We start from the raw sequence: 21619 nt of genomic DNA, 5'->3' as shown, positions 1-21619 counted from the left end.
CCCCCCAAAGTTCTGGTGCTGGATGCTGGGGGGAGGCAATGGATGAAATCCATGTCCAGACTGATGCCATGGCCTCTGACAGCCCTTCCAGGGGTCAGTGGAAGATGCCCAGGGATATCTCATCTCTGCACCTCACATCAGCCTTGTGGTTTTCCACACCAGGACCAGCAGGAAAGCCAGTGCTGCTCAGCTCTTGTAAAACTCTAGATCCAGGACTTCATTGATACTTAAAGAGCTATTTTAAATTTTATTTGAGCTTCTGAATTGTGTCAAATTCTGTTCCTTTTTCCTTTTCCTGACTCTGTCCCCATATGCAAGCTCAGCCACTAGAATTCAGGCAGGGATTGCCTGTGAATCCCCCAGAGCCTGTTCTTCTTCCTTAAGTTAAAGTGATACCTCCTTCTCACTCTGCAAATTCATCCTCCTACACAAAATAAAGGGAAGGCAGAAACATTTGCAGGAGCAATTTTTTTTTTTTTCGAGTTTTCATTTACTCAGAGTCTCATGATGAAGGAAAACACTTCATGCTGGCCTGGCCACCAGCAGAGGCTTGTCCATCCCCATGGCTCTGGCAGCAAGGCTTTGTCTAACAGGCTCAAATCCAGGTTCCAGAGTGAAGTGGGCAAGCTGCTGAGCACAGCGTGCCCCAGCCCCTCCACACCCCTCCTGTGTGGGTGTTGAGTGGCCAGCACTGGCTTCAGGAGCATTAGCCTTGTCACAAGCTGACACCAAGGGCTGGTGCAAAACCCATCCTAGCACAGCCCCATGGACAAGTTGTCTGTCACAGTGCTGGAAAAATGTGGCCTCAGTTGGCCTTTCAATCTCAGTGCTCTCCTCTGGCTTTCAATTTTCAGTGCTCTCAACTGGGATTTCAATGCTCAATGGTCTCCTCTGGCTTTCAATTCTCAGTGCTCTCAGCATGGCAGCAGAGAGGGCTGGAGGGCAGGGGAGAGGGCTGTGGTGTCAGACCTCAGTGCATCCCTCTGGGTGTCCAGAGTTGCTGAGGACCCTGTCAGGGGGCTCAGAGACCCTGGCACACAGCCCAGAGCACCTGGGCATTTGATTTTGACCCCTGGAGCAAGTTACCAGCTTTGTATGAGGACGTGAAAGTCACAGAAGTTTAAATAATGTAATAATAAAATGATCACAGGGTGAAAATGTAGATTTTAGGATTTTTGGTTAGATTTTGTAGATTTTAGGATGGGGGTTATGGGGGCAAGATGGAGGAACCTGGGCATGTCCAGTCTCTCTTCTTCTTCTTGTTCTCCATTTTCTGCAGTGATGTTGGCACTTTGGGATTGGTTCAGAGTAGAAGTGCACTGTCTAACACAGGTGATAAGTATTGGGAAATTAAGTGTAAATATGTTATACGTAATTTGTAGGATGAAAGGACAACACAGAGTGCCTGTGGCTGCCCTGCTGAGCAGATCTCAGCTGGGCAGAAAGAAAATTTTATAGAAAGAATTAATAAACAACCTGAAGACTGAAAAGTGAAGAGCTCTGACTCTTTCTTTGGACATGCGAGCCAAAACAGAGACATCCTGCACATCTCGGGGCAGCAATTATCAACCAAAACCTGAGACTGGGGCAGAGCAGGAGCCCAGCTCTGGGTTCCTGCCACTCCACCCAGATATTTGGGGCAGGATATTGAAGAGGCTGAGCTCTGATCAATGCGTCATGCCTCTGGCAGCAGGCAGCACTGCCCAGCTCCCAGGAAACAGAAGAGGGCAGTTTTGTGCACTTCTTTCCCAACTGACCTAGTTAATAGTTGGCCATGCCACGAGCTGGAATGGTTTGAAAAGCTTTTGGGACAGGTTGAATACAATTGAAAACCAAACTTCTGGTCCATAAAAGCACCTGCCAAGCCCAACTCTAAATATAAATCATCTTCTGTGCCAGACCATCCCAAGGCAGCCCTGCTCCAGAGTGAATTATTGCCTTCCCTTCCTGCTTGACTGCATTAAATGTACTCAGCTCTGTCATGACATGGTTGTTCCTTCTCTGCTCTTTTTGGCACAGAGAATTCCACCTCCAAGACAAGGGGCTGAAAGGCAAGCCCTGGGCACTGCCTGGCTGCTCAGCAGGTGTTGGGTTAGGCCAGGTTTTCTCCTCTCAAGGCAGCCGTCCTGCAGTTGTGCTGCTGCTGCTGCTCTTTGCAATTTTCAGGGCCTTACTTGAGTGTCTTTGACAATCCCAGTCTGCACAGGTAGCCCTTTGTCTAAACAGCTGCTTCTCACACTCGTGACTAAAGTCATGACACAAACCAGACTAAAACAGCAAAGTGCAAACCTTGAGGGAGGTTCTGCTGCCCCATCATTGCAAGGGGCAGCTCCTCTCAGGGCAAAGCAGGGGATTAGAGCCACAGGACTGTAGAATTACATAGAATTGTAAACCACAGGCTGACTTGGTCTGGGAGGGACCTTAAAGCACATCTGACTCCAACTCCCCTGCTGAGGTCAGGGTTAGGGTTCCACCAGCCCAGGCTGCTCAGAGCTGCACCCAGCCTGACCCATCCTGTATCCTTGTGATACTCCTCCCTGCTGGTGGAGAGCATAACCTGAACTGAGGGCACCTCAATCCATGACAAAAGGCACAGGCACAGGGCTCTTATTGCCCCACAGCTCTTCCCCACCTGTCCTGTTTCTCTCAGCCATTCTGCCCAGGGAGGACCCTGCTGACCTGGCTGCTGGGGTTCAGAGCATACAGAAGACAAGAGAACAAATGGGATAGAAAGACAAGAGACACAGTTGGGATTGAAAGACAAGAGACACAGCTGGGAGGTGTCTCTGCCAGCTCTGGGCTGAACACAACTATTGCTCTTTGTTTGCCCAAAGTTTTGACCAAGTCTTTGGGACTGGATGCAGTTTCCCCCCTAGGGGAAAGCCCTAAGTGCTGTCTGGGAGAGCCTGTGGTGTCACAGATCTCTGTGGCCACAAGGCAGGATCAACTCAGAATCAAGACCAAGGTTCCCTCAGTGCCTCTCCTACACTACCTGACACCCACAAATGGTAACTTGCTTGTGAGCAGCAAAAGGATCCCCCTGCAATGCCAGGGAAACCAGGCTTTTCTCTGAGTGAGCTTCCCAGAGCAAAAACTGCTCTTCCTCAAATGCAAAAGTGTCCAGGCAACAGAGATATTCAAAAATTCTAGTTTTCGAATGAAAACATATTGGAGATGTTTGAGTCTGAAGTGAAGGATTTTGTTTCAATTGGGGTTTCATTTTACTTTTGATATTTCCAAATTCAGCCTCGGGTTAGTTTGTGCAGGTGCTGCCTGTCATTAACTATTGCATTGTCATGGCTTGGCTTTTAGTGAATGAAATGTTTTGATGTGAGCATAAAGCATTTCAATCAGCCATTCAGACATTTTCAACTACAAAATTTATTAGATTTGGTCCCCTGTAGGATGTTTCCAAATTTTGCCTACTTCCAAGTAGTGTGTCTTGGTTTGGAAATACAGGAGTCTGCTAAGGAAGGCAGGAGCCTCCCCTGAAATGGAGAATGTAAACCCTCCCCACCCCTCTGAATTGCTATAAATTTTAAACTAAGGGGCGCTCAGGCAAAAATATGGCAGCAGGAAATAACAGTTCTTTAATAGGGAAGGAAAGAAAAAGGATAAAATAAACAATGCAGTGCACTAGAACAACACTGCCAGAGCCAGAACCCATCCTGACACCCTGTGGGTCAGGGTGCTGGCAGCAGTCCCATTGGAATTGTGGCTCAGCCCTCCTGCAGTGTCAGGGCTGGTTCTGCTGGAGCAGGGATCCTGGAGAAAGGTGCAGTCTCTGCCTCTGAAGATCCAGGGGAAGAAGAGGCAGCTGCTGTTCCTCTGGGCAATCCAGTGCAGAAGCTGTGCTGGTGTTCCAGAATCTCCAGATTCTATCCGGGTAGGAATGCTTGGCTCCTCCCTCTGGGCTCACATCTCCCAATGGGATGCTGTAGTTCTTATCAGCCATGCAGGGACATTCAATAGCTGTTATCAGCAATGTCCCCTCCCGAGGGAGGAGTGATTGGGATCACTCAAAGAGAGAGATAAAGCAAACTGCCCACTTGACAAAGGTAATCTGCCATACAGATGGTAATGGAAAACAACTTGCATTGCAATCTTCAACATAGTGACAGGCACAAACTGCACTAAGATTCAGCAGTGCACCTACTCCAACCCTCCAGTTCTCCTTTACTGTTCACTTGCCACTCTCAGGACTTTGGGATCAGCCTGTCCCCAGGGCGTTGGTGCAGATGTGGTACTTTGCCATAATATGGTTCAATACTTGTTTTTGGTTTGCTGAAGGCTGTGTTTTTGATAAACATTCGGGCCTTGATGGGTTTGCCTAGTTCCTTTCACAGGTTTTAATTTTTCTCAATGGACACTCCTCTGTCGGGTTAACTAGATATTTAATACTCTGCTTGTTTGATTTGTTGTATATTGGTGATTTGTTAATAATGTATGGATGCAAGCTTGCATCGTAGAGGGAGGACCTTGGTTACTCATTCTAGCATTAATTCTCCTATTTAAATATAGGTTGGTCTGTTAATGGGGGGGGGGGATCATAAAGTTCTTATATTTTTGCAGTGTGGAGCTCTAACACACTCTTTGTTGATGGCTGCTTGAGGGCCCACAGTGATATGGGTGACATTTGGTTAAATGGACTTGATGATCTTGGAGACCTTTAATGACTCTGTGATTCCATACATGGTTTGGTGTGACTTCATACATGGTCTGGTGTTACCCCCACCAAAATGTGGCTTCCAAGGGGAGAGGCAGCCTGGTCCAGTAGTGCCTTCTCCCAGTTCTTCTCCATCTCAGCAGCTTTTCCCTCACTGCTGTAGCCTTTCCCCACAGTGACTGACACCTGTCAGAGCCTTCCTCTGATTTCCTGCCGGCCAGAGAATGACAGGAGGAGCTGTGTGCTGCCAGACTCCTCCGTGTGATGGAAGTGAGCACTCTCAGAGTGCTGACCTGCACTTCTGGCAGTTCCAGGCTGTGGAGGTCCTGCCCTGCAGCCACAGCCTTGGCCAGCAGTTCTCTATGGTCACTGGGGCAGGGCTGGGGACAAGAAGGATCAGCTGCAGGGATGGGACAGCCCTGGGGTTCAGGGCTGGCAGCAGAGAGGTGTCACAAACATCTTTTATGGAAAATCCTTTCCTTAGGATTTTTCCTCCTGAGAAGCTGAGGGGCCTCAGGACCAAAATGTAAACAATGATTATCTGCTGCTGTGGAATGCAACAGGTGGATCTGTGATTGGTCTCGTGGTTGTTTCTAATTAATGGCCAATCACAGCCCAGCTGGCTCAGACACAGAGCCTGAGCCACAAACCTTTATTATCATTCTTTTCTATTCTATTCTCAGCTAGCCTTCTGATGAAATCCTTTCTCCTATTCTTTTAGTATAGTTTTAATGTAATATATATCATAAAATAATAAATCAAGCCTTCTGAAACATGTAGTCAGATCCTCATCTCTTTGCTCATTCTGGGACCCCTGTGAACACCCTCACAGAGGGGGGATGTGAGCAGTGAAGGGAAACAGGACAGATGTGGCTGCTCTGGGCCAGATGTGCAAGGTGCTCTTGCACAAATTAATGGTGGGCACACAGAAGGAGTGCACGAGGGCTTCCAGCTCCCAGTACAGGTGGAACTCCCTAACCCAAGTTCTGCCTTTCCTTAGGCTTTCAACTGATACTTCTCCAGAATATATGGGGTCAGATCTGCTCTGTGCAGAGCTGGTGCAATCACAGGGAGGCTGTGGGTGACAGTGGCTGCAGGAACCCCATGTGCAGCTGGAAGCTTGTCTGTGTGCAACCCACACCTTCCTGCCCTCAGCCTGCTCCCCAAAGGAGACCCAGAGCTCTCAGCACAGGTACCCAGGTGGTCTGCAGCCAGTCCCAGCCAGGTACACACCCAGGAAGCACTGGGGTCACACCAGGTCTCCAGCACAGCCAGCCTGTCATTCTCAGGTGTTTGCTCATGGAAATCCACCCAGAGCCTCTGGGAGCCACAAGAAGACAACTTTCAATAACCTCTGCTGCTGTGCTGCCCTCAGCCTGCCTGGACACACTGACTGGTACTGGCAATCAGTGATTTAGGCACCTTTGAGCCAGATGTAGCACTGAATAGCCACAGAGAGATTTATTCTGTGTTATTTTGTCTTGTATCTTTGTCTTGTGTCTGTATAGAGAGACTATACAATTCTTTACCAGCAATTTGTACATAAAAAGCACATCCTCCTACTGCACATCGTCCTACTGCATCCAGCCAGCATCCTGCCTCTGTCACACCCTCCTCACTCATCTGCAAGCAGAGGAGTCCTGCATGTGTACATTGGCCCATATCCTTACACCCTGTCCCATCTCCTGTTCCTGTCTCCTTCAGTGTGGGGGTACCAGTTATGGGTTTCTCTGGCTCTGGACTAAAGGCACTTGAGATGATAGCTCGTGTTCAGACTCAGGTGTTTTTTATTTCTTATCAGTAAAACAGTCTCACTACTGTGAGCTCGGCAGCTTTTCATTAGAAGGCACAAAATGGCCAACAATCTCTTGTTACAAGGTCTTTTAAAACTAAACTGTCCAATTAAGAGCTGACACCTAGATTATTTTCCCTTTTAACCCAATAACTCATCCCACAGAGCCTGTAGTGCAGACTTTTCTGCCCAATTACAAAATGCCACCCAAACCCATGAGGAAGAAGGAAGAAGAAGGATGAAGAAGAAACCCAGGAGGACACCCTGTGCCCTCCATCTTGCTTCCATCCACAACACACTAAAAATCCCAAAACCTCAATTTCTCACCAAGTGATACACCTACACTACTCTCTATAATTTATTTCACCCTTTTGTGAATTCCAGTCTATCTTGAAATCTGGGAAACTTTCTCCATGGATGAGGGTCAAAGTCAGTGCTCCCCTGGGGGTCAGAGCAAACGGAGAAATATTCTTGGTGCTCTGGGTTTCCGTACATCAGTGTCTGCTGTTTGGTACCCTTTAACAAACCTTGCTCTCTAGGTGCATCAGTTCTCTCCCACGACCATTTCCACAGGAATTTATTGCTGTTCCCACCATGTGGCTCCAAGAGTGGTTGGACCATTGTGCAGGCGGCACCAGGTGGGCTGTAAATAAATCCCTTTATTCTGAGCATTGGGGCAAACTGCCCAGAGAGGTCTGGGAGCTGTGGGCAGGACCCAGAGCAGGCAGGGCAGGCTGTAGTGGATAAGCTGCTTTCTGAGGTGCTGTGGTGCCAGAACAGCTCCAGTCCGTGCAGGAGCCTCTGCCAGGGAGCTTCTGCCTGCCCAGAACAGCCCTGTGGCTTAAACCATCCCTGGCTGATCTTGAGCTGCTCTCCTGGTTCCAGAAGTGGGTTAATCTCTGCAGTATTTGGGAGGGCACACATTTCCAACACCCGTTTGGTTTCAAGGATCCTTGCGTGGCGAATGTTAGAGATGCACCAGTTGTGTTGATTTGCTGTTTGCTGCTCCTTGTCTTGTTCAAAAGGCTTTGGCTGGGCAGCAAAGAGGAAGATGCTGCTGGGTTCGCCTTCCCTGGTAGCCGTTCCAGGTTAAGACAATAATTCCTCCCACAGAAGGTATTTTGTGCTCAAAAAGTCTGGCAAGGGGGGATCTGAAATGCAGCAGAGACCTGGAGGAGGACAGGGAACAGGGCCCCAATCTGGACACAAGGGGATGTGAGGTTCCTTTCATATTTTCACTTTCATTCTTTTTCATTCATGCTTTTCTTGAATGAATTTCTTCCTTCAACAAAAGAATGAGGTTCTTTTCATTCTCTTTCAAGAGTCTCCACTTTTCATAGTGGAGACCATTTAGTTGCCAGAAGTCAGGATGTTGCTGGGCTGTGGCTGCTCCAAAGGACATGGTGAGAAGAAAGGACATATACTTGCAATCTCATTTTTTTTTGCTTTAAAATATTGTTCCTTGCTCTCATTCAGGCCCCAATATTTCTTTGTAGTTTAAAGGTTCTTTTAGAATGAAAATGTTAAGATTGACCCAGCTCATCCACTTACCAACTCTGAACCCTATTAAGTTAGGCTGACATGTAAAAAGAGTTTTAAAGAGTTTGGGAAGCCCTGCTTTGACATTTTCTGGACAGAAAGCATTTTTCTTTTCAAATTACTTCTGGTTTACAATGCCCTTTCTGGGATGATTTTTTTAATGTCAACACTGAAGGGGGGGAAAAAAACAACATGGATTTTATTATTTTGATCAACCCAAACCAATTTCTTCTGGACCTCTCTTTCATGGCAATCACCAAAAACATGAACTTGCAGAATGGTAACAGAAAAGAAAAATTGTGCTTCTTGCCCAACATCCAACTCAAAGCAGACTGCTGCCCTGGCTGCTCTGTCTGGAGGTGAAAGAGGGAATGGCAGGGGCTGTGTCAGCCTGCCCTGTTTGGTGTGGAGTGTAGGAGCATCAGGGGTAGGATGGTGGAGATGGATGGAGAGGAGAGATCTCTGCAGCCAGGGCTGGGAACTTGTGGGTTATTGCAAAGGGCCTGGGTGCAGGGCCCTGCTGGGAGCTGCCAGCCACAGCTGGGGCAGGGCTGAGAGAAGAGAGGGGCAGAGAGGGTGAGAGGGTGAGAGAGTAAAAGGGTAAGAGAGTAAAAGGGTAAGAGAGCGAGGTTCCCATTACAACACAATAAATCTTCTTCTGTGCTGAATATTCTGATTCTCACTAACCAATCTAGTACAAGATACAAATCCTATAGCATTTACACACAGCCTATAAGAATTATTACATTACCATACTGTGTTACATTTTAAACCCTAAAAACTCCTCTTTGGGCCCCTTCTGCCAAGCTGTAGGGTCTGCTCTGACCCTTGGGCCTGTCTGCAAGCAGAGGGTGTTGTTCCATCAAAAGGGGATCACCTTCAGCTGGCCACACCATTGTTTTCCAGTTGTTCAGTAACTGAGGGATCTCAAAGCTTGCTTTCATTTCAATCTCACTTATAGTTTCAATATTCTCACAATCTTTAGCCAGACAATCATATTTATAAGGCTTTCCTGTCTCATCTTCCCCAGCAGTGGGAGATTCCCCATGCCCATCTCTGTGTGATGGCACAGAAGCCACCACAGCACTCACACAGGCCAGGGGGTGTCAGTGCCTCTCGTGCTCCCCAGAGCTGCACCAAGCCAGAGAAGCCATCTCCTCCCTGCTCCTCACAGCTCCAGGGCTGGGATTGTCTCCCCTGGGATTGTTCCTTGGGAGCCAGGACAGCTACAGACAGGAGACAGAACCAAGGAGAAAACCTCCATGGGTTCAAGGAGTGTTTGGACAATTCTCAGGCACATGGGGAGATCCTTGGGGTTGTCCTGTGCAGGACTTGACTCCATCCTTGTGGGCCCCTTCCAGCTCACGATATTTTATGATTCTGTGATTCTATGACACACTGTGCAAAATTTACAATTTTGCTATTTAGGAAGAGTGCCCTTATGCTCTGATCCAGGTCTCATTCCTGCCCCTGGCACAGGGGCTGCTGTTCTCATCCCCCTCTCCTCCACCTGGCTGCAGCCAAGTGCCCTGAGCTTCCACCTGCCCTGGGCTTCACCCCACATCCTCCTGCCTCCCCTGACTCCCCCTGGCAGCCCCTGGGCTGCGATGGCAGCCCTGACCTGGCAGAGGTTTCTAGAAGTGATTTCTTCTGTTTCCCTCACCAGCCACTCCCAGGGGCAGAAAGGCACCAGTGCCCTGCTCAGCCCCTTCCTGCTGCCCTGCTGGAGGGCACAGCCTGGCACAGGGCACAGCCTGGGCAGGCACAGGGCACAGCCAGGCACAAGGAACAGCCAGGGCAGGCACGGGGCACAGCCTGGCACAGGGCACAGCCTGGCACAGGGCACAGCCTGGGCAGGCACAGGGCACAGCCTGGCACAGGGCAGGCACAGGGCACAGCCTGGCACAGGGCACAGCCTGGCACAGGGCACAGCCTGGCACAGAGCACAGGGAGAGGTGCAGGAGGAGCAGCCAGGGTGGCAGAGCTTTACCTGCCCAGGGTCACTGCTCCCACTGCACAGACCCAGCTTCTGGTGCAGGAATGGCTTTAATCCCACCCTGGCAAACTGGCCTTGGCTGAGAGTTCATTATTGAAATGTTGTGGAGATCTGGGCTAGGGCCTACACGTGGGGGATGATCTGAGGTGACTGATCTATTTTCAGACGTGGAGAGGTGGGAGTAGAAACACGTTCAGCTCTTGCCCATTGCAGTGATACGGGATTGAAGCAGTGCTGGTGCCTCCAGATATGGTGTGATGTAAATGAGCTCTGAGTGCTTTGATCTCTTTATCTTCCCTTTCTCCTTCTCTTTTGGAGACTACCTTTAGTGTAGTTTTGAACCTGCAGGCTGTTAGGAAGAATTTCAGCTGGTTCTATGGCTCCAGGTACCATTTTACCATCAGCCCCAGCTTTGCCCCAGGCAATTCAGGCATTTGTGGTGACCTTGGAGATTTCAAGATAAAGAGGAAAAGAGATAGTGAAAACCTTTATGAATCACTCTAGTATAATGTGAAGTATTTCTGAAACCATCATTTATTGCCTTTGGGCTTCTTTTCTGGTGGTGTAACTGTGTATTTTTACTGGATGCTAATGAGAGTGGCCAGGAGAGAGGCACAGACAGTGCTCAGCACCCAGGGATTTCAGGGTGCTTCATTCCTTACAAGAACAGGCCTAGTGCTGGGCCTTTCCAGGATAAGGATGGGAATTTTGGTCTGGTTTGTTCAGTTCCCCATGAAATCAGACTGCTGGACTGGGAGGCCTTAATGCTGTAATTGTGCAACTAATTAATCAAAAGGATAGCAGGTCATTAGCTTCTCCTCACAATCACAAAAATTTCTGCTCACCTGCCTGACTGTGAGTAAAGACATTTTCATGGTCCAGGAAGCCACAGCTTCAGCACCAAAAGTGAGAGGAGCTGGGTTGAGCCTGGACTGGGGAGAGAGCATATTAATATCCTGAACATCTTGAAAAATATGAACATATTCATCCAGCAGAGCAATTTAGGGGCTGAGAGGACAGTCACCATCTGGGATTCTCAGCAGCTTCAGTAGGCTCAAACCAGGATCCCAGTCAGATTTGTCCTTTGGGGTCACTTTGCTTCCTTACAAACAGGAAGCAAGAGTTTCATTTCCCAAAATACTGGAAGTCTTCTCCAGTGACTGGGGCCATGGCTGCCCTTATTTCCAGCTGTAGCTACACACCCTGGATTTCACTGAGGTACCAGGGAAGGCAGAGGCCCATGGGGTGCCCCACTGTGGCTCTGTGAAGGTCCAGGAACAGCAACCTGAGCTTGCAGAGACCTTGCAGAACAAAATTCATGAAGGCAGCTGCAAGAGCAGTAAGACAGAGGCTTCCTGCTCTGCTGAGTGACAGTGAGACCTATGTGGGGCACCTCAGGGGACTGAAGATAAGGACCAGAACTTCTGCCCCTTTGGAGTAACAGAGGTGGTTGGGGAATGTCTTCTCCCAGGCACAGGCAGGAGTTGCTCTTTCTGTAGGAGAATCTCTCTGCCAGATGTGCAATTTTCTATGGACAGATGCACATCTAGCTCTGAGGTGTCTCTGCTTGGCCTCAGCCAAGCCCTACACCTGCAGGTTCCCCTTCAAACCCTCCTGGCTGAGCACCCTGGTCCTGTTGTGTTGTTCTAGGGGGGCTTCAGCCTGTGTTGCTTTAGGTCTGTTGGCTTCTGCTTGCATTAATTGTGCTTGCATTAATTAATTGCAGCCAATCTCTGAGGAAACACTTTGCTTTGTGCCTGGGAAGACACATCAGGAGTGTCTTGGTTTGGAAAGACAGGAGTCTGCTAAGGAAGGCAGGAGCCTCCCCTGAAATGGAGAATGTAAACCCTCCCTACCCCTCGGAATTGCTATAAATTTTAAACTAAGGGGCGCTCAGGAAAAATATGGGAGCAGGAAATTCTTTAATAGGGAAGGAAAAAAATAAAAGGATAAAATAAACAATGCAGTGCACTAGAACAACACTGCCAGAGTCAGAACCCAGCCTGACACCCTGTGGGTCAGGCTGTTGGCAGCAGTCCCATTGGAATTGTGGCTCAGCCCCTCCTGCAGTGTCAGGGCTGGTTCTGCTGGAGCAGGGATCCTGGAGAAAGGTGCAGTCTCTGCCTCTGAAGATCCAGGGGAAGAAGAGGCAGCTGCTGTTCCTCTGGGCAATCCAGTGCAGAAGCTGTGCTGGTGTTCCAGAATCTCCAGATTCTATCCGGGTAGGAATGCTTGGCTCCTCCCTCTGGGCTCCCATCTCCCAATGGGATGCTGTAGTTCTTATCAGCCATGCAGGGACATTCAATAGCTGTTATCAGCAGATGTCCCCTCCCAGGGAGGAGTGATTGTGATCACTCAGAGAGAGATAAGGCAAACTGCCCACTTGACAAAAGATAATCTGCCATAGAGATGGTAATTGAAAACATCTTGCATTGCAACCTGGAACAAGTGGGCAGCTTTAGATGCCTTGGGTTTGTGACAGGGGCACCAATCCTGCTGTCCCCAGAGGAGCATCCTGGGGATGCTGCTTAGGCAAAACTTGCAGGGTGTCCTTCATGCAGCCCCCTCAGCATAAATTCCTGCCCTTTTGTCCCAGAGCCTGCAGGTCCACCCAGCCCTGCAGGTGCCTTCTCTGCCTCCTTCAGGGAGCTGCACAGGGACATCCACAGCTCCCCATAGGGACATCCGCAGTTCCATTAATGCAGCCCCCAACGGGTTTTGGGATATCCCTGGGGGGCTGCAGGGCCCTGGATAGCCCAGCCCTGCTCAGCACAGCCTGTCCCAGTTCCCAAACAGCTCCCAGCCACAGGCCGCCTTAGCAAGCTTGGGTGATATCAGCTCTAGTGATTATCAGCTCATTTGGGATTTCAGCTCTTTACTTGCTGAGTGCCTTATGGCAGGGAGAGAGAGGAGAAGGCTGTGTGAGGTTCTACAGGAGTGTTTTTATTGAATCTTCTACCAAACTGGGCAAAAGTAGGGGTTTTTATAAGGTACAGGAGTTTTAGAAATTGTCCAATAGAAGGGGTCGAGGGGACTGTGACCTACAGTCCTACAGAGAGATAATAAAGGGTCTGGAGGAGCAAGAAGGGCTTCTAAGGTCCAGTCATCATCACTGGGCATTTCCTAACTTAGGCTGCTGAACACCATGGGGGCATGGGTGATATCAGCTCTAATGATTATCATCTCATTTGTGATTTCAGCTCTCAGCTTGCTGGGTGCCTTGGGCAGACACAGGGAGAGAGGAGAAGGCTGTGTGAGGTTCCACAGTAGTGTCTTTATTGAATCTTCTGTGAAGGTTCTCAGGGACAGCTCTTCTGCCAAACTGGGCAAAAGTAGGGGTTTTTATAGGGTACAGGGGTTTTGGAAATTGTCCAATACTAAGGGTTAAAGGAAAGTGACCTATAGAGTTACAGGGAGATAAGCAGGGGTCTGGAGGAGAAAAAAGGGGCTTCTAATGTCCAGTCACCATCGCTGGGCATTTCCTATCTTGGGCTGCTGAACACCATGGTGGCATTGCAGGCTCTGGGTCTGCTACACCCCATGGCTCAGAGCACCCCACACATCCTGTCCAGCAGTGATGCCAAGGATAAACCCTTTTATCTCTTTTCTCCTATGACCCCTGAGCTAAAACTCTGTGCTCACCATCTCACAGCGTGGCAGGCAGTCCCAGCAGCGAGCCCAGCACCGTGTGTGTGTCACCTCCTTTTCTGGTAAAGGAAGATCAGCTAATCAGTGAATAATCAAAGGTTGTTCATGAAAGAAGGTGACATCAAAGCAAACAATTTAAGGAAGCCCTCAAGGGCCAGAGGAGTTGTAAGGTCTGAGGCTGAATCACATGAGCTCAGTTTCCATGAACTGTGTCTCAGTTTTCCTGCAGGTACAAGTTAGAAATGCTTACGATAAATGTTTAGAATGAGTTGGGGAAGGGGGGAAAGTTAAATCACACTAATTATAGCCATGATGGCTTTGGTGCAGTGCCATTTGAAAGCATAGGTGTATCCTACACCTAATGCAAGAGGTATTAAAAGGCTTCTTGGGTAAGCAGGGTGATACGAGAGCAGAGTTTCAGTTTTGGGAGTAGTAGAGTAGTTCACTCTGCTGGCTGCATTCCAGACCACAGCCATGAAGGGTGATTTGACAGCAAAAGAATTCCTGCTTTTATTTGATATTTTGTAGAGAGGACAGACATGGCAGTGACAGGGGAAGGAGGAACAGGGGAGCTCTGGGACAGGAGAGGGGTGGCTTGTCCCAGAGCACCAGTGCTGGGAGGTATCATGAACTCCAAGGCAAGAATCTGACAGCTCCTCTGCAGGTCCTGCGAGCCTGGGTGAAGCTGCAGCACCCCATTTCTTCTCCTACCTTTCTGATTTCTTTTAGAGTTTAAGGGACTTTGATTTGAATAATTTGTGCATTTCTGTACTGTGTGCTCTGGTACAGAGCTCACCTTTGGAATGGTTTCTGCAGTGCAAATGGCAAGGGCCATGCACAGACACGAGTGATCCAGAACTTATTTGGCTTCCCTGGAAGGGTTCTTCTTCCTTCTTCAGTCACTCAGAAGAGAGCCCTAGCTTGGAAAGCCAAGGTCACTGACACAGCTGGGAAAGGTCAGAAGAGCTCCTGACCCATTTATCCATGGATCCCTCTTTATTCTGCTAGATGCTGCAGAAAAAAAATAATCCAACAAAGTTCAAATACTGTGGGTTCCTTTTAAATGAACTGAATGTGGCTGACTGAAGTAACCACCCCCAAACACTTGAGGAGATAAACAGCTCCTCTGATTGCTCTGACAGGAAGCATTTCCACCCTTGCATGTGTTGGGGATGTGCATAACATAAGAAACCTTACTAAGAGGAAAATCACAAGCTTGGGAAAACACAGCAACAAGTCAACAACATCTTTAAATGAGTAATAAGTCAAATATTTACTCCCACAACACTTCAGGCAAGAATCCTGTGCCTCAGCTTTCACACAAGCATGGACAGCCTGTGGAGAAACATCTCGTACTTTTGTGGCTAGAAAAATCACCAGGTCCAGAGCTGTGCTTGGGAAGTTTATTTCCAGCCCTTGGAGGAATTTGCTCCTCCTTCACACCATTTGTCCTTGCACATTCCCCGCTGTCCTCACGCCAGGGCCAGGCCAGGGATTGCAGCACCCCAGGTCGGGTGTGATGTCCCCTGCTCTGGTGGTCCCGGCAGGTGTCACAGTGCAGAGTTCATGGCAAAACTGAGTCCCTGGAACCTTTGCCTTGCTGTTCATTAGCTGGCAAAGCACTGCCAGGATCTGCCCTGTCAGTGGAGATGTAATACACTTGAATCCTGCAAACCACCAGAGTGTTCAAACAGCCAAAACAGCAGCGACTTTTAAATAAATTTACTCAAAATATTTTCTATGTAACAACCTTGAAAAAAAGGCTGGGCTCTTCTTCACTGCCCAAAGAGATGGTGGGAGAGACCCCCTTGTCTCAGACCTGCCCGTGGCCAGGAGGGGGGCTTGGAAAGGAAAACCACATTCTGTGGAGCTGTGAGGCTGCAGGGTGATGGGATAAGGGCATCTCTCCTCTGCCTTTTGGAAGATTTTTTCAAAAACCAGTGTATTTTGTTCCTTTTAGGTCTGGATTTTTTCCTTTTAGGTATGGATTTTCTCCTTTAACTGTGGATCAGGGCAGGAGGAAAGTGTCCAAGGCCAGGTTGGATGGGGCTTGGAGAAACCAGGGACAGTAAAGGTGCCTGAGCTATGGCAGGGGTGGAATGAGATGAGCTTGGAGGTCCTTTCCTGCCCAAACCATCTAGGATTCTAAAAGATAATAAAAGATATTTTATTATTTAATAAATTATAGATAATATAAATTATAATAAGATAATTACAATAAGATAAATTATTATTTTATATTCTCCCATATCCTCAGCCACCCAGAGCCCTGCTGCTGTTTGGGACTGATGAGTCCCATCCTGATGGGTCCAGACTGATGGGTCTGGACATCCCTGCAGCCACCTGGACCCAGCCACTGTCCAGCTGTCCCCACCACACCTGGGCACACAGAAATCACTTCCATGAGGCTTGGAAAGTGCCAGGCAAGGGGTATTCTCTATACTACCAGCAGAAGGCAACTTAAGGAATATACCTCAGAGTTTTGAGGAGATCTTGGATGTTTCAGATCTGTGTTTTGTCTCACAGTCTTTCACTTTACATTATTTTTCGTTATTTTCACATTGTTCCACAACATGTCAAAACATCAGACAGATTCATTACAACACAAACAGGAGACACTTTGATGTAGGAAAAAAAGATGTTTTAATGGGTGCTAAGTAGCAACTGCCCTTGGGGGTTTTAAAATAAAAATAGAAGCAGCACAAAATAATATTTTAACCCTTGTGTCCCAGGATCACCAAAATATGGAATGCAGCATTACACACAGAGCACTGCAGGCAATAATTTTCTTTTAGCACTCATTCTGAAAACAGAATTTTGAATTCTCATGAGTTTTTGGTGAGTTTTCTACTACTTCTTTGGAGAAGAGAAAGTTATAAAGGAAAAAGTAAACTTCTTCAGGAGTATTTTTCAAAAGGGCTCACAAAAGTTTGTGGTTTTGTCACAGGACACCTCTCCAGAGAATATGCAAAGACAGCTTCCAACCTTCCTGGTGTGTCACCTGCAGCGACACCAATGCCAAATGGAGCTGGTTAGAACATGGTGGTTTGGGTTTTTTGGGGAAAGTGGTCAAAATGTAGAAGCCTATGCCCCCCAGGTGTTATGCTCTTTACCAGCAAAACTCCAGCATTTTTTACTGAGGAGTACAAAGGATCTCGGTACATTTTTCAGTGAAGCAATTTCCTCCCCAGAGCCCAAAGCCAGCTGAGATGCTGCAGATCATTTGCTATGAGACCTGGGGGACCTCAGGTGCTCTGAGCAGGTGGAACAGCTCAGAGAGGTCCCTCTTGCATTGCTGGGCTCTCCTGAGGGGATTTTCTCCTTCGTGCTTCTGTCCTTGTGCTTGGCATGAGCCTCTCCAATGCCAAGGCATTCCCAGTGCCCTGGCAGGGCAGGGGAGGGCCTTCCTCAGGCTCACAAGTCTGTGAGGTTCACAGAAGGAAAGAGTAAATAAATTGCCTTCATTTGGTTGTTGTTTCTGCTCATTTTCCCATCACACCCCTCAGGCTGTGCTGTTCAGTGCCAGGAGGAGCTGAACAGTGCCCAGTGACAAAGAGCAGCCCCTGTGCCTCCCACAGGGCTCTCAGCACCCACAGACACTGCCCAGGTGCTATGCTCACCAGGGGATATGCCCCATCTATTCCCATCGGGTTTAACCACCCCAGCTTTTAATTCTGCCTCATCTTACCTCAGCTTTAATGGTCAGTGCTCCCTTGCTAACCTGGACACAGCCTGGTCTAGGCTGGGGTGAGCAGTGTGGGTTTCTTCATGTGCAGCTGCTCATGAGGGCTATCAGACCCCAAGAACAGCCTGGAAACATCCCTGTTTTCCCCAAATACCAGCTTGTGCTCTGACCCCAAGAACAGCCTGAAATATTCTTGTTTTCCCCAGATACCACCTTGTGTATTGACCCCAGGAACAGCCTGGAATATCCTTGTTTTCCCCAGGTACCAGCTTGTGCACTGACCCCAAGAACAACCTGAAAATATCCTTGTTTTCCCCAATACCAGCTTGTGCATTGAATCAGCTGGGACAGACTGAGCTGCTCTCACACCCTCAGATGGGGAGAGCTCTGCTCAGGCAGCTCACAGTGACTGTAATGGGCAGAGGGCTTCAGCACCACCCTGGACCCTCTGGGTACCAGCACAGCCTCCTCCAGAGGCTCTCTGGAAGCCAGGCAGAGGAGATGAGCCCTTAGCTGGAGATGGCAGAGTGAGACAAGCACAATCAGCCAGGTTCCTTCACCTCCCAACCTCAGTTTGTCACCCACAGAGCCAAGCTGTGCCCCTCAGTGCTGTGTGCTTCTCTGGTTTGTGCAGTGTAGAGAAAGGCAGTCCAGTGGGATGGACCCCTTCTCTCATGGGCTGCTGGCTCCTCAAAGGCAGATGTGTGTCCCCACACTGGAACATCTCCCTGTGGGGGCTGGCATGGCCGTGGTGACAGAGAGATGCTCCTGGGCCCAGGGACATGCTGTCCTTTCCAGTATCAGGGGGCGTCCTGTTCCCTCTCCAGAGCTTGTGAGACAGCAGGACTGCTGATGCTGTTGGGAAATGTCCTAACTTGCTTCAGAACTTGGAGGAGCTCAGGCAGACCACCCTGAAGGAGCCAGCTCTCTCTGGCTACTCCTCTCCATCCATCCCTCTGCAGGCAGAGCCTGGGCTGTGATCAGATGTTAACACTGAAATGCTGCTTGCAGAGGCTTCTCACCCTCCCACCGAGCACAGAGGGGACCCAGAGCCTGGCACTGAGGTTCATTCTGTGCAAACTACTGATCAGAAACCTCTGTGTTTGCTCCCTGCCAGAGACCTGAGCATGAACAACATCAGCCAGCTGCAGCCGCGTGCGCTCCGGCACCTGCGCTTCCTGGAGGAGCTGTGAGTACGGGGTGCTGCATGGGCAGGGGGTGCTGTGGGGCTGGGGGGACACTGCACAGGCTCCTCCAGCACTGCCACCGCCTCCAGGGCTGCTCCTGCAGCTGCAGGCTCAGCTGGGAGTAGCCTGTGTGGGACAGGGTTTGTTTGCTGCTCCAGCTATGGGGTTCTGCTGAGGTTGTCACCTTCCGGCTGAGCTGGTGCCAAAAGCCAAATAAAAGAGGAACTCATCTCTCATTCAGAAATCAGCACTGTACCCTGGGGCAGAGCCAGCAAACAGAGAGTTCCACTCACCCTTCAGCAGCCAGGGTCTCCCTCACAGCCTCCTGCAGCCCAGAGACACACAAGCCCCTGGGTGCTTCACAGGGTCCCTCAAGGGTCACACACAGTTCCCAGGGGTGTCACACTCAGTCCCTCAGGGATGTCACACTCAGCCCCCAAGGATGTCACATGCACCCCTCAGGGATGTGACACGCAGTCCCTGTGTCCCCAGGGATGTCACACTCAGCCCCCAAGGATGTCACATGCACCCCCCAGGGATGTCACACACAGTCCCTCAGGAGTGTCACACTGAGCCCCCCGGGGATGTCACACAGAGCCACCCTGCAAAAGTGAAAACCAAAAAGCTTCCCCAGAGGCTGAGTTGTCCCACTGAGGTCTGAGCAAACACACTCAGGCACAGCAGCAGTCCCAGTCCTGGGGACCAGCATGTGGCTGTGTGTCAGTGAAGGAGTGGCCCCACTTCTGAAAGTGTGAAAATTAACCAGCAGCACAAGAAACCACTGGAATCCTTTGTGAGCCCCAAAAAATGGGAGCCCAGGGGGCAGAATGTTGAGGTTGACCATTTCTGCATGAGTAAATTGCACCTGTATGGTCTTACTCCACTTGACCATGAGAAATACCTCCAGGTGTTATTCTCATGCTGTTGGTACTTTCAACACAACAGCTTCTGTTGGAAAACACAATTTCTTCAAAACACTGTTATTGCATTCATGAAATCCTAATATTAATGCTTCATTTGATGTGTGTTGTGAACTTACTGTGTATATAACAGTTACTGCAACTCAATCTGCCTAAATGAAACAACTTTCACTTCTCTGAATCAGATCTTGCTGCCACCACAAGGCACAACACTGGCATTTCATAAATGGTGTTTTCCAAAATGTCAGAATTACAGATATCACCCTCACACCTGTGAGATGCTGGAACAGGGTGCTCAGAGAAGCTGTGGCTGACCCTGGATCCTTGGAAATGTCCAGGGCTGGGTTGGATGGGGCTTGGAGAAACCTGGGCTGATGGAAGGTGTCCCTGCCATGGCAGGGGTGGAATGAGATGATCTTTAAGTTCCCTCCAAATCCAAATCATTGTAGGATTCTGTGATTTTATATTACAGGTTTTTACTTCAAGTGGTCTTGTAACTGATCACCATCTATCTGTATTTCAAATTCTTTGGAATTGTAAGGACCCCAGCCACCCCAGCAGGCATTTGCAGGCTGGAAACATTTTTGATCGTCTTCTGGCTTTGGAGCCAGAGCTGCCCACAGAAGTGGGTTCTTCAGCACTTTGCACCCATCTTGCAGCCTTTCTCCTTTCATTTTATCAACATCCACATTGAAATGTGGGCACCCAGCACCTTCACTGGGGGTGTTGAGGCTTCTCACACACTCTGTGCACAATTAGCAGTTGTCTTGCTGCAAGCAACCGTGTCCTGGTTACATCATGCACAAACAGAGCAGCCTCAACCAGCAAGGAATAAATATTCATAGGTTCCAAAACAGCCAGCTCCCCACAGCCAAAAATAATTATGAATGAAACAGGCAAAGGGGAAAAATTTAAAGAGGAAAATCTGAAAAAATAGTTGGAAGTTGTTAGATAATATTTTACTGGAGGTCCAGTGTGTCACAAGTCCTCCTTTGGAAAGGATTGACATCACAGTTAAGGGAAGAAATGCAAACTGCAGCATCATATACCTGTGCATAGCAAAGTGTCTGCTTGGATTTGATAGCAGTAAGATAGTAATCCTATTTATGGAAATCAAGTAATTTATATTAAATCAAGCAAGGAAAAAATTTTATATATTATGGCAAATTAAAAGTGATTCAACAACAACAGCTGGACAGGGACAGTTTGTACAGCATTTACAGGGCTGTCATTGACCAATAATGCAACTTGCCTGGCATTTCCCCTGCTCTTTTAATTTATATCTTCACCAAATTTTCATCCCACAACATTACATCAGGACCATGACATTCAGGCTGGGATCACCCTCTGTGCCAGGACACGCATAAGAATCAAGCAAACAAATCCTGCTTGTTTAGACATCCTCAAGCGAAGTTTGCTCAGGTTTCACAGCTCAGATCTCTGCTGATTTCATCTGCCTGGGACACATTCCCAGTGTCTGCCAGGGTGACACGTAGCACACCAGCCCAAGCCCTTTGTCTTCATCCCCATGGCAGAGCTGGGACATGCCAGGGGAGTGAAGAGCAGAAAGCTCTGCTGAGCAGCAAGGGACAGCCCAGGTACCCCAAACCCACCATCCCAGGGTCTCCTGGGCAGGAGGGAGCTCTCCCTGCCTGTCCCCTCCACCAGGGAAGGGCTGACAGTGAGGAGGGCTCTGCAAGTGCCTGTGTTCAGGTAGATGGAAAGCCTTCAGCAGGTTTCTCACCCCTAGGGATTTTGGGTGGCTTTATGGCCCCAGTTTGCCTCCTGCACAGAGTCACAAAGGCACAGAGTGGTCTGAGGTGGAAGGGACCCACAAAGATTATCAAGAATGGTCTGAGATGGAAGGGACCCACAAAGATCACCAAGTCCAACCCCCAGCCCTATACAGCACCGTCCCCAAGAGTCACCTTGGTCCAAATGCCTTTTGAATTCTGTCAGGCCTGGGGCCATGACCAATTCCCTGCCCTGACACAGTATCAGGCCAATCCTTGGGTCCTGTCACTGCTCACAGAGAGATCAGTGCCTGCCCCTCTTCCTCCTCTCTGGGGACTGAACAGAACAAATGGCCCCAGATGCTCCTCACACAACTTCCCCTCCAAGCCCTTCATCATCCTCACTGCCCTCCTTTGGATGCTCTCTGATAGTTCAATATCTACAGCCTTAGG

At 49.0% G+C, this 21619-nt stretch overlaps 1 protein-coding gene across 1 annotated transcript in view; it reads left to right on the top strand.

Annotated features, from left to right (window-relative positions):
- Positions 1-21619, top strand: part of LGR6 (leucine rich repeat containing G protein-coupled receptor 6) — a 173013-nt gene that overhangs the window by 46264 nt on the left and 105130 nt on the right. The window contains exon 2 of the mRNA XM_058039639.1: positions 18444-18515. Coding sequence (XP_057895622.1) covers positions 18444-18515 — 72 coding nt within the window. The remainder of the gene's footprint in view (positions 1-18443; positions 18516-21619) is intronic.

The sequence above is a fragment of the Melospiza georgiana genome, chromosome 23, assembly GCF_028018845.1.
Source record: "Melospiza georgiana isolate bMelGeo1 chromosome 23, bMelGeo1.pri, whole genome shotgun sequence".
NCBI lineage: Eukaryota > Metazoa > Chordata > Aves > Passeriformes > Passerellidae > Melospiza > Melospiza georgiana.
This window is presented reverse-complemented; position numbering and strand designations above follow the sequence as displayed.